The 13,898-nt window shown below is 24.4% G+C and overlaps 3 protein-coding genes across 3 annotated transcripts; all 3 read left to right on the forward strand.

Annotated features, from left to right (window-relative positions):
* The first annotated feature begins 665 nt into the window (after positions 1-665).
* On the forward strand, positions 666-2,344 carry OCT59_027209 (uncharacterized protein). The gene has a single exon (XM_025328292.2). The coding sequence runs from the start codon at positions 746-748 to the stop codon at positions 2,195-2,197; it is 1,452 nt and encodes a 483-aa protein (XP_025167225.1). The 5' UTR covers positions 666-745; the 3' UTR covers positions 2,198-2,344.
* Positions 2,345-9,223: 6,879 nt separating this feature from the next.
* Positions 9,224-9,922, forward strand: OCT59_027210 (uncharacterized protein; the record flags this gene model as incomplete). Its single annotated transcript, XM_066136808.1, has 1 exon — positions 9,224-9,922. The coding sequence occupies one exon, from the start codon at positions 9,224-9,226 to the stop codon at positions 9,920-9,922; it is 699 nt and encodes a 232-aa protein (XP_065993259.1).
* Positions 9,923-9,985: 63 nt separating this feature from the next.
* OCT59_027211 (uncharacterized protein) lies at positions 9,986-10,204 on the forward strand (the record flags this gene model as incomplete). Its single annotated transcript, XM_066136809.1, has 1 exon — positions 9,986-10,204. One exon carries the CDS (start codon positions 9,986-9,988, stop codon positions 10,202-10,204), a length of 219 nt encoding a protein of 72 aa, XP_065993260.1.
* Between the last annotated feature and the right edge of the window lie 3,694 nt (positions 10,205-13,898).

A 13,898-nucleotide genomic window follows, 5' to 3' on the forward strand; every position in this document is an offset into this window, starting at 1 on the left:
GAAAAAAAAATGATTATTAATAATAAAATGTCATTTCCCATTTCCGGTACGGTGGAATGGTAATTTAATAAATTTATAATAGTTTACGCATTTATTTTTGTGAATTTTAGTAAATTACTGTTATATTATCCTCTTATATTCATTACTTTATACTAAATACAGTTCCTTACTAATAACTTTGTAATAATAATATGCTCATAAAATTAAAACTATGTAGACTTATATAGGAAATTATTCAAAATTGTTTTCTCGAGACTTATTTAATTATATATGTTTAATTGACAGGGACCACATTATTGAAATAGTTAGTAAAATATTTTTGGCTTCATGTTTAAAACAGAAAGCAAATACATATGTATTTATACCAACAATACTGCGGTCTTTCCTATCTTATAAATAAATTACCTACATGAATACATTTAAACCCGATTTCATAGAAAACCTGTCTCTTTCTTTCCATAAAAAAAAAAAATTACACATACGTCGTAACTCGTAGGCTATTAAATTAATAAACTTCTTTGTGCGTAAAATAATCGATAACCGTGAGAATGATTTGCCGCTGCAGGCGCAGAAGGATTTCATCGGCTGCAGATCTTGAATTATTTGTAACGCAAAATGTTCATTTTGAATTTAAAATAAGGGGTAATTTTTCCATTTATATTATTAATATGAAATTTTTTTTTTTCTCAAAAAATCAAATACAACATTTTTACTTCTGTAATATTTTTTAATTATATCATAAAATATGAAGCTTGATAAAGATGTACTTTTCCTTATATTTGAAGAATTAAAAAATGATAAGAAATTCCTTCATTCATGTCTTTTAGTTAATAGAAGTTGGTGTGTAACTGCGGTACCTATTTTATGGAGAGATCCTGGGGAATATTTTAGAACCATTAATTCTAATTATACAAAGAAAATTATTAAATTATTTAATGTAATACTTTTACATTTATCAGAAGAGTCAAGAAATATTTTAAAGATTCAAGGAATTAATAGTTCTATTACAGAAAAATATCAACATCCTTTATTTAATTATATTAGTTTCTGGAAACATTTAAATTTACTTTTCTTAGATACGGTACTTTTTTCAAAATCTAACTTGAACGCTAAAGACATGTTATTAAAATTATTTATTAATAAAAACACAAATTTTATTCATCTTTCTATTCCACAAAATTTGGATTATGAATTACTTCATATTTCAGGAATTGAAAAATGTTTTTCAGAACTTGAATCCTTTCATTGTAATGATGTTACTGATCCACATGTTTTAATGGGATTGGCAGGTATATGCAAATCAATTAAGAAATTAATATTTGATAATTGGTATCACTTTCCTGATAATTATGGTATTATCAAATTAATTGAAGTACAGAAAAAATTGTATGATATTAGTTTCATCTATCCTAGAAGATCAGTAAGAAATGATTCATTCAACAAGACTCTTGAAAAATCATTAATTAAACATGTGGATACTATTCAATATTTAAGATTGGATTGGAAACCTATTACAAACATTCTTTCATACCTTGTTAATTTATTAAGTTTAGAAATCAATATACTTCATTTTATAAAATCTGATGAAGCAAATCATATGGAAAATTTATCATTACCTAATTTAAGAATTTTAACAACTCAACGAGTTCCTTCTAAAATTTTGGTAAATTTAATTGATAATACAATAGGAAATCTTAGTGAAATTAGCGTATTTTGTGATGGTACTAATAACAAAGAACTTATGCAATCTATCAGTAAAAATTGTCCAAATCTTAGATATCTTAAATTATCATTACTTACCAATCTTAATATACTTATTTCAGAACTTGAGAATTTATTAACAAATTGTCAACTTTTAAATGGATTAATTATAGATTTATATGATACTGATACTTTTAGTATATTTAATTGGGATAAATTATTTAAGATATTAAATAAATCATCCCCAATTTGTTTATATAAATTTAAATTTTCTTCTATTAAAGTAATCAGATTAGATCATTTAGAATTATTTTTTGATAATTGGAAAGATAGAAATTCTATGTTATTAAAAATAAGCAATAATTATTATTCTTCAGGTTTAGAAGCAAAACAGAAATTGAATGATTTATATGAAAAATATAAAGCAAAAGGGGTAATTAATAAGTATTTTACTGGTACTAGTAGAAATATTAATGAAGATTTTGAATGGATTTAAGTTTTTATTTAGGTTACAACATATTTATTATATCTTGATAACAAAATTTTATTTAAGTTATTATATTATATATATTATACCTTTTTTTTATTTGACACATTTATTTTTTTTTAAATAAAATTTATATATAAATAGTTTGTATTCCTCATGTTACATATATAATTGTGAACAAATAAATTATTTTTATTCTTGTAATTAAGAGTTGCCAAAGAATCTACAGAGTAATAATCAAAAGGTGAAATCTGGTTATTGGATCGAGAAATGAATAATCGTGATCGTCGTATCGAGAAATGAATAATGCAATCGTTATTGTCAAATTGCAAACAATTGTTAAGCGTGTGTTGGTATCATATTCAAACCCGCCGTCTCAAAACCGAAAAGTCTGGACGATTATAAAATATTTTAACTTTTCCTATCATATTTTTCTTATGTCTTATATTAATTTTACAAACTACATAAATAAAATAACTATTAACAATATTCAATTTATAAGTAATTAATACCCAAAAAAATTCCATAACTTTATAAAACCCATCAATTTCTTTATAAAATTCAATTATTCTACAAACAAACATTTTTATAATACTAATAGTACAAAATGGAATAAATACAATAAATATTAATATAAAAATAAATGGAATAAACATTTTATATAATAATAATAAAATAAAATAGAAATATTTTTTATAAAATGAATCAAATACATAATAATTTTCATATAAAAAAAAGTATGGTATGGTTATATAATAATATGTTATATATATGTTGCTTTATAAAAAATAAATATTATAATATATGGTATAATTATAATAGAAATTATTAAGAAGACAGAAAAATCTAAAATTTGAATTAAAATAAAAAATGTTGATTCGCAATTATATGATTTGAATTGTTTGATTTTTTCAAGAAATTCGGAAGAATTGAATTACAACATTTTTTAATAAAATATATTATTTCTTTTGTGTTTTCTAATATTAAATTATCCGTCAAGAATTCGTAATCATAATTACATATACATTTATAAATAGCTGCCGTTAAAGAAAGTGAATAAAGTGAGTAATCAGGTCTTGGTATGATTATCATTAGTGGTTTGATTAATGAAAGAAATATTCCATACCCAACAAAACATATTATAATAATTGGAACGTACAAAATAATAATTATAGGTGAAATTAAAAGCAAATAAATTCTTGTTTTCAAATTATATTCCTTTATTGTGAAAATGAATGAATATAATTGATAAATTGAAGGAAAAAACCAAACTAATGTAATTATAAAATTTATTATCAAACTTAATACATATATGGGTGTCAAATATATGAAATCAAGAAGGTTTAGAAATATGAGAATTACGAAAATAATAGATCGAACCCATTTTTTTTTAAAAAAAAAAGAAAGAAAGAAAGAAATAAATAAATAAACAAATTTGAATCACAATGGAATCGGTTTTTACATTATCATTTATATGCATTATTGCGTCATAACATTTATAGTCACCCAACAATAAAGTCTCCTGTTGGGTAAGGTGATTGAAGTGCGTGGAATGGTCCAGAATAATCATGTAGCTCATTCCTTCTATGAATAATTTTTGATAATTCTAGTAATTCTAGATCAAGGAATCATTTCCTTTTTTAGATACTGGCTGGCATTATTATAATTCCAGATCTAATAGTAAATTTTTTTTCAGCCGCTTTCCGGAGTCCTCACCCGACTAATTCAGTCAACTCAAGCTTACCTTTTTCGTATTGAATATTCTTTTCAATGAACAATATGTCCAGCTTAAAAGTTTGTATTGGATGTTATAAATGAATTTTTGAGAAAACCCATTATAAGAGTAATTTGAAACAGTTGTAGAAATAAGAAAAAAGTAGATTGATAGTAAAGAAAATTCTAAGTTGTCTAGCCAGCATTTTAATGTTATTTATGAATAGCAGGTCCTAGTATCCATCACCCGGGAGAATCTGTAAATAAACACTCTTTGAGTATCTAACGATCGCAAATGTCAACAAACAGCACACATCTTAGTACTATACATTATTAGGCTCGTAGAAAAAAGATATTCTTTGTAGCAGAGTTAAGAAAATAGTACGAGAATTTTAACAACAGTATTCAAAGGCAATGAACGCATACGCATATCTGAAAGGAATTGCTTATCGCTAATAGGAATAAAGAATATTATAGAAGTGTTTAACTAGTAGAACATGCGTCTCCGCCTCTCCGGTGACTACACATCGAATGAATATAGATTTTTTTAAAAAATATGATGGTAGCTATCAATATATAAATGGAAATTTTCTGAACAGATGGCAATTTTACACTGTTTTGCCGATTTCCTTTTTTATAAACGCTCATATTTGTTATTCTTTTCATAAAAATTCTACCGTAAAAATTCTCTATATTCTATAATTTTACTTATTTGACTTTGAATAGAAAAAAAATTTTTGTAAATTTATTTCGTGACCATAATGCTCTGAATGGCACAAAAATACAAATGAAAAGAAAATAACACTTGAAAAAAGCCAGCGACTATACAGTATTTGTAACTAAATAAAAACAAAATAAAATCCAAATAATAGAATGGGATGGTTAGAAATGCCGTAATTTAAATTTTAGGATTTTTGACCCCCCTCCCTATGTCATAAAATTAAAACATAATTCTGGCTAGAATTATATTAATTACAAGTGTCTAAAAATGGAAGATGTGTAACATCATCATGGTATTAACCCCTTCCCCCTTAGGAAATATGGCAAGCCGAGTTGGACATAATTATCAGACATTGTGCGATAAAATATCAAGCATGGCTTGACAAAATGTCACCCCGTGTCTGACATTTTACCTGTTTATGCTTGATTTTCATCTGTCCCGTGCTTGATATTTATCTGTACGTGCTTGATATTTTTATCTGTTCATGCTTGATGTTTATCTATCACGTGCTTGATATTTTTATCTGTTCATGCTTGATGTTTATCTGTACGTGCTTGATGTTTTATCTGTATGTGTTTGATGTTTATCTGTACGTGCTTGATATTTATCTGTACGTGCTTGATATTTATCTGTACGTGCTTGATGGTTTTATCTGTACGTGCTTGATGTTTTTATCTGACCATGCTTGACATTTTTATCCGTCCGTGCTTTATGTTTTTATCCATTTGTGCTTGATATTTTTGTCCGTCTGTGCTTGATGTTTTTGTCCAACTGTATTTGATTTAATCCAACTATGCTCAATAATTTTATCTTTGTCAAAAATTAGTTTCTTTGTCAGCACAGGGTTGATATTTTGTTGGTCACATGTTTTAAGTTTAGCGTAGTTTTAAAAAATTTTTTTTTTTTTATTGGCTTTTTTTTATAAACAAATTTTGTAGAGAATTTTTATTTTTAATATAGGCAAAGGCTTAGTTTGATAGAATTTCTTTGGGAATTTTTTTAATAAGATTTTTTTTGATAAAAAATTTCGTTAGAAAATTTTTTTCATTGATAGGAACATTTCTGAGTTTTTTTTTTGATGATAATTTCGTTAAAAACTTTTATTTGATAGAAATTTTATTGGAGAATTTTTTTTTTGATAAGATTTTTTTTTTGATAGAAAATTTCGGTAAAGAATTTTTTTTTTAATAGAAGGGAAGTTTTTTTTTGATAGAAATTCTTTTGAGAACTTTTTTTAATAGGTAAAGAATCTTTGAATTTTTTTTTAATAGGGGAAAATGTATTTTTTGATGGAAGATTTTCGTTAGAAATTTTTCTTAATCAGGGATATTTTTTTTGATTGAGAATTTCATTAGAGAATTGTTGGTTGAAAAGTTTTTTTATTTTTTTGATAAAGAATTTTGTTAGAAGTCTCAATAGAAAATTTTATTGAAAATAGTTTTTTTTTAATAAGGGTATTGAGAATTTTGGCTTGAAATTTTTTTTTTTAATAAAGAATTTCATTAGAGATCTTTTTTTATAAAATTAAAAAAAATACTAAATTACATTAATAAGATTAAGATAAAATTAAAAAAAACTATGATAGAATCCTTAATAGCATAGTAAATTAAGCAAATTTTATATACTAGTAAAGCTCCGCATGAGCCGACATAAATTAAAAAGTTAATAATGTTAACTTTAAGAAAAGTATATAGCAGAAATTTGTTTGAAGTGTTTTTTCTTTTTATTATTAATTGGAAACATTTTTGAAAATCTACTATTTTAAATACTTTTAATATATAAATAAAAATTGGGATTGCCTGGGCGATCATCGCCTGGGTTTTTTTTTCAAATATATATGTACTATCTAATTTTTGATCGGTTATTATTAAAAAGATATTTTTTAAAAAAATTTTTTTGCAAATATATTTATTCAAAATATCTTATTTAATTAAATTTTATTTACAAATATTAAAATTTAAGTCACATTTACGATTTTAAAGAAAAAAATCACCATATTTATTTTTATTGAAGTGTACAAATAAAAGAAACAATAACAAGAAATAAAAAAGATAAGTAAATTACAATGATCAAGGAAAAAGATGCTAATAAAAAAATAAAATAACAATGGGTAATGGAAAGTAATAGAAGATGAAAGGGAATAAAAAAGAGTAATGAGAAGTGATAGGAAACAAAAAGGAGAAATAGGACATGATGAGAGACGAAAAGGAGTGATGGGAGACGAAAAGAAGTGATTGGAGACAAAGAGGAGTGATGGGAGATAAAAAAAAGTGATGGGAAGATTAAGAGGAGTGATGGGAGACAAAAAGAAGTGATGAAAGACGAAGAGGAGTGATGGGAGACGAAAAGAAGTGATGGGAGACGAAGAGGAGTGATGGGTGACGAAGAGGAGTGATGGGAGATAAAAAGGAGTGATGGGAGACGAAAAGAAGTGATGGGAAGATTAATGGGAGACGAAAAGAAGTGATGGGAAGATTAAGAGGAGTGATGGGAGACGAAAAGGAGTGATAGGAGATGAAAAGAAGTGATGGGAAGATTAAGAGGAGTGATAGGAGACGAAAGGGAGCGATGGGAGACAAAAAAGAGTGATGGGAGACGAAAAGGAGTGATAGGAGACGAAGAGGCGTGATGGGAGACGAAAAGAAGCAATGGGAGACAAAAAGGAGTGATGGGAGACGAAAAGGAGCGATGGAAGATTAAAAGAAGTTATGGGATGACGAAGAGGAGTAAAAATTTATTAAAATTGTAAAATTTAATAAAAAATTTCCAATAAATTTTCAATCAATTTTTTATCAATATATACAGATCACGATACAAAGTTGTTAGCAATCAGATGATCTAAATTTCATAGTGTTGTTTATTGTGATTGGCCGTTGTAATAATAAGTTGTATTCCAAAAAAGGAAGGAAGTAGGTCCTAATTTGGTTAGCAAATATGGCAAAACAGGGTCCGTTTTTATATAAAATATATATAAACATAATTGAAATTTCGTTTCATTGCAATGAATTTCAATTTCAATTTCAATTTCAATATATCAATTGATTGTTTTTTGGACAGCAGTTGTTTAAATAAATTTCGTGAATTGAAGTTGATCATCATTAACGTCACAGTAAGTAAAAATAATCTAAAATTGGATTCACATGTTATAAAAATTGAAACTTGTATATAGTAACTATAAATAAATTAGTTATAATGAAGGTACTTTTTTTATTAATAAAATTGTATTTTTTTATTTGTTTGTTAATTAAATTAAAAATTGTGATTTTTCCCATAAATTACACATTTTTTTAAAAAAAAATAAATAAATTTACAAATTGAAAATCGAAAGATGATCATCAATGAAAATAATCTACAATTAAATTCACATGTTAATATTAGTTAAAAGAACTAAAGCCCGCAATTAATGACTATAAATAAATTAGTTATAATGAAGCTACCTTTTTTTATTAATAAAATTGTATTTTTTTATTTGTTTTTTTAATTAATAATAAAAAAAATAAATTTACAAATTGAAAATTAAAAGATGATCATCATTTACGTCACAATGAAAATAATCTACAATTAAATTCACATGTTAATATTAGTTAAAAGAACTAAAGCCGCAATTAATAACTATAAATAAATTAGTTACAATGAAACCACCCTTTTTTTATAGCTATAATTATAAAAGTGTGGTTTTTTTCAACAGATTATTACACTTTTTTAATAATAAAAAATAAATAAATTTACAAATTTACGTTACAATGAAAATAAACTAAAATTGAATTCACAGGTTAGAAAATTTAAAGCCGCATATAGTAACTATAAACAAATTAGTTCACCCTTTTTTTTTATCATTTATTTAATTAATAAAGTAATATTTAACAGTTAATGAGATTATGTTATTTCAATCATAAACTATTATATAAATTAATAAATTAATTTTATTATATAAATTGTAATAAATTTTTGATAAAATCAATTTTTTTTCAATGTAAATAAATAATAAAATCGCAATTTTTCAATGAAAACTACTTTTTTTTTAAATTTAAATAAATGTAATAAAATCATCATAATTTTGCAATAAAATTGTAATAAAATCGTAATTTTTCAATAAAATTGCATTTTTTTTAATAAATTTGATAAAAATCAAAATTTTTCATATATTAATAAATAATAAAATCGTAATTTTTTCAATGAACCACTTTTTTAAGTTTTAAATAAAATGTATCATAATTTTGTAATAAATTGTAATAAAATCACATTTTTTTAATAATCATAAATCATAAATACCCAGTAAATAGTTTTTGTATAAATTTATACCAAACGGGCTCATTGGCTCGAAATTAGCTCAAATTTATGCAAACAATAATCCAAATTTAAGCCCATCTAGAGCCAATTATATATGGATGAGCCCATTTGGTACAAATTTATACAAAAACTATTTACTGGGATAATAATAAATAATTGTAATATTATTACTTTTTTTAAAAAAATAAAATATATTATAAATATATTAAAGTCATAATTTTTTTTATAAATATAAGTAATTCATTTACTTTTTTTCACTTTTATTCATTTTTCATTTTAATAGTAATCAGATTCAAAAAAAATTTCGAAATATGATTGCAAACATTACAACCATCATGTATATACTCTCTGTGACTGATGAAACTATTAATAATGGTTTCTTGCAGAAAGGCATGGCTATTTCCCGAATTGATAATGAAGATGCATTTCAAATATATAAATTTTACAATTATATGACCTTAATAAATAACACAGACCTTGATTCAGATGATGAATCTGAAGTAACTTCGCCACTTAAGGCAGAAAATGTATACTTAATTACAGGAAAATTTTCAACAACTCAAGATGGTTCAATAAACGTCTCTATTACAACTAATGTACAACTCCTTATCGATAAGGAAGATATTCCTATAATAAAACCAACTGAACATCTTCTTGGAAAGACTTTGGGGTATGCAGAATTAACAGAAAGTGGATATACTTTACAAATACAAGTAAAGCCATATTTATCTAAGGATCAATTTACTCCATTTACTGTAAATTTAACTCACCCACCAAATGGGCGATTTAAGAACGCGTTAACAAAAGCCAGAAAAAATTCAACAGTTCATACAACAGGAGTATTTTTTTTTGCAAAAGATCAATTATACTGTGAAATTTTGGAATTTCAGTTTGTATCAGCAAAAATAGAATCAGATAACAGTATTGTAGTTCCATGGAAATCAAAATCTGATTCACATAATGAAGGATCTTCAAAATCTGTTATAGAACAAAGAATTTCTCTCATATAACAAAATTCAACAACACAACCATCATTGTCAATGACACCAACTAAAAATAAACGTAAAACAAATATGACTAAAATAGCAGATATTTCAAGATCTTTGCTATTACAAAATCAACAAAGTGATGAAATTCATGATAGTGAAACTTCTATTACAAATGAAGAAAATGAAGAAAGAATTAATGAAAAGATTGAAGAAAATGAAGAAAGAAATGAAAATATTGAAGAAAATGAAGAGAGAAACGAAAATATTAAAAAAAAAATAATACACCAAAAATTTCAAATTTAACAAGAGGTAGAAAAAAACAAAAAACTAAATAATGTTTATGAACTAACGTAACCCAGTAATAATCTTTTCTTTAATTTTTTTTATTATCTGTTCTTTATATTTTATATGTAATAAGTGCTATATTTATTTTTTTTAATAAAATAAAAAATGTATTTTATTTTTTATGTCAAAGAAAAGTGGTTTAAAAAAAAATTTGAAGTCTACGTAAAATTTAATTGCTGATCATGTTACACATGTCATAGATCACCTGACAAATACGAACTGTTTTTAAAATTCTTTTTTTATTATCTATTGTTTTTTATATTTTATATGTAATAAGTACTTTATTTATTTTTCAATGAAATAAATGAAATAAAAGAAGTTGCATTTATTATATTTTTATATCAAAGTATAATTAGTTCAAAAAAAAAAAAATTTGAAGTCAACGAAGTCAACGTAAAATTTAATTGCTGATCGTACTATTATGCATGTCATAGATCACCTGACAAATACGAACTGTTTTTAAAATTCATTTTTATTATCTGGTATTTTTTATATCTTATATGTAATAAACATTATATTATTTATTTTTTATTAAAAAAAAAAATTGAAGTTATTGTAAAATTTAATTGTTGATCCTTAATAATAATATTACAAATATATGTTATAGATCACTGATCATATATATACGAACTATTAAAACTTTCATAATAATTTGATTACTAATAATTTTTTTAATAATTTATTACTAACATTAAATCATAATTAATAATAAAACTGAATCAGATGTCCTAAATGGGATCAAATTCAAACAATGAATTTAAATAGAGATGCATTCAAAGTAGATCCAAATGTGATTAAAGAATATTCTCGCTTGGAACAAATAGCATCACAACCGCTTCCTATTTCATAAACAAACCTAGATTATCATGTTACCAGTTATCATATAAGTATAATAAAGCAATTAGGGGTTCTTTGAAAAAAGTGTTTATTTGACTATGCATTTATGCTCATGTTACACCTAATTTTATTTTGAAGGCCGCCGCCAGGCGGCCATAGTGGTACAGTTCTAGTTTATAAAAAAAAAGATTCCTAATGAAATTCTTTATTAAAAAAAAATTTCAAGCCAAAATTCTCAATACCCTTATTAAAAAAAAACTATTTTCAATAAAATTTTCTATTGAGACTTCTAACAAAATTCTCCATCAAAAAAATAAAAAAACTTTTCAACCAACAATTCTCTAATGAAGTTCTCAATCAAAAAAAATATCCCTGATTAAGAAAAATTTCTAACAAAAATCTTCCATCAAAAAATACATTTTCCCTATTAAAAAAAAATTCAAAGATTCTTACCTATTTAAAAAAGTTCTCAAAAGAATTTCTATCAAAAAAAAACTTCCCTCCTATTAAAAAAAAAATTCTAAAAAAAAAATTCTTTACCAAAATTTTCTATCAAAAAAAAATCTCCTGTTAAAAAAATTATTAACGAAATGATCTATCAAAAAAAAAAATCTTACTTATTAAAAAGAAAATTCTATGTTGAAAATTTCTATCAAAAAAAAAAAATTCTCTAATAAAATTCTCCGTCAAAAATACTTTCACCTATTAAAAAAAATTCCAAAAGAATTCTTTATCAAGGAAAACTCCCTCAGTCCTATTAAAAAAAAATTCTTAACGAAATTCTCTATCAAAAAAAATCTTACTAGTTAAAAAAAATTTTCTAGTAACGAAATTATCTATCAAAAAAAAAATCTTCCCTATTAAAAAAATTCTTCAAATAATTTTCTACAAAAAAAAAAAATTTTCAATTAATTCTCTATCAAAAAAAAAATCTCTCCTGTTAAAAAAAATTGTTCCAACAAATTAAGTATATGTCAAAAAAAAAATCTTATTAAAAAAAAATTCTCCAATAAAATTTCTATCAAATAAAAGTTTTTAACGAAATTATCATCAAAAAAAAAAACTCAGAAATGTCCCTATCAATGAAAAAAAATTTTCTAACGAAATTTTTTATCAAAAAAATCTTATTAAAAATTCCCAAAGAAATTCTACCAAACAAAGCCTTTGCCTATATTAAAAATAAAAATTCTCTACAAAATTTGTTTATAAAAAAAAGCCAATAAAAAAAAAATTTTTTTTAAAACTACGCTAAACTTAAAAACATGTGACCAACAAAATATCAACCCTGTGCTGACAAAGAAACTAATTTTTGACAAAGATAAAATTATCGAGTATAGTTGGATTAAATCAAACACAGTTGGACAAAAACATAAAGCACAGATGGACAAAAATATCAAGCACAGATGGATAAAAACATAACGCACGGACGGATAAAAATGTCAAGCATGGTCGGATAAAAACATCAAGCATGTACAGATAAAACCATCAAGCACGTACAGATAAATATCAAGCACGTACAGATAAACATCAAGCACGGTACAGATAAAACATCAAGTACGTACAGATAAAACATCAAGCACGTACAGATAAACATCAAGCATATGGCAAGCCAAATCGGACAAAAGTCTGTCAATGCACAGATAAATTATCACAGTTATTTCTTTCCATTTTTGGGAATTTTTCGCAGATGAACTGTGATGTTTCGCATTTATTATCTGCAAAACTTTCCAAAAATTTTTACAGATATTTTTTCTGAATTTTCCCATTTTTTATTATCTGAACTTTAACAGATAATTTATCTGTGCATTAACAGATAATTATCTGAATATTAACAGATAATTATCTGGGTAATAGCAGATAAATTATCATTAAATTTTTATATTTTTTTGTGTGATAAATTAAAAAAAAACATTTTTTAGAAGTCTGAAACTTGTCAAACTTAAACTTTTTTTCATGATTTTTTATTTATTGCTTTACAAGGAAAGTTTTTAATGTTTATTAATATACTTTTTATAATATTTTGTTAATAAATAATAATTACTTTATAGTTTTTGATACATAATTTATTTATTATATTTTTATCTTACACTATAACAGAATGAATTTTTTTTTTAATATCTCAATTGTACTATTTGTTTTTAAATTAAACAAATAAATTTTTAAAAATTATTTTAAATTCATACATTTAATACCATTCTCTCTAAAACTAAAATGCAAATTATTATCTTAATAATTAGAATAATTTATCTGTTAAAATCTGGATGATTATCTGTTAATATTCAGATAATTATCTGCTAATGTACAGATAAATTATCTGTTGATGCACAGATAATAAAAAATGGGAAAATTTGGAAAAAATATCTGTAAAAATTTTTGGAAAGTTTCGCAGATAATATATGCAAAATATCACAGATCATCTGCAAAAAATTACTAAAAATGGCAAAGAATAACTGTGAAAATTTATCTGTGCATTGACAGACTTTTGTCCGATTTGGCTTGCCATACAAGCATGAACAGATAAACATCAAGCATGAACAGATAAAAATATCAAGCACGTGATAGATAAACATCAAGCATGAACAGATAAAAATATCAAACACGTACAGATAAATATCAAGCACGGACAGATGAATATCAAGCATAAACAGGTAAAATGTCAGGCACAGTGTAACATTTTGTCAATCCATGCTTGATTTTTCACCCGCCCAATGCCTGATAGTTTAGTCCAGCTCGGCTTGCCATATAGGAAATGACGTCATTTCTGGCCATCTTGCCATCCCTAGTTGGAATTTCTCAATGCAGATCAGTGCATCGA

Source organism: Rhizophagus irregularis, chromosome 7 (genome assembly GCF_026210795.1).
Source record: "Rhizophagus irregularis chromosome 7, complete sequence".
Taxonomy (NCBI): domain Eukaryota; kingdom Fungi; phylum Glomeromycota; class Glomeromycetes; order Glomerales; family Glomeraceae; genus Rhizophagus; species Rhizophagus irregularis.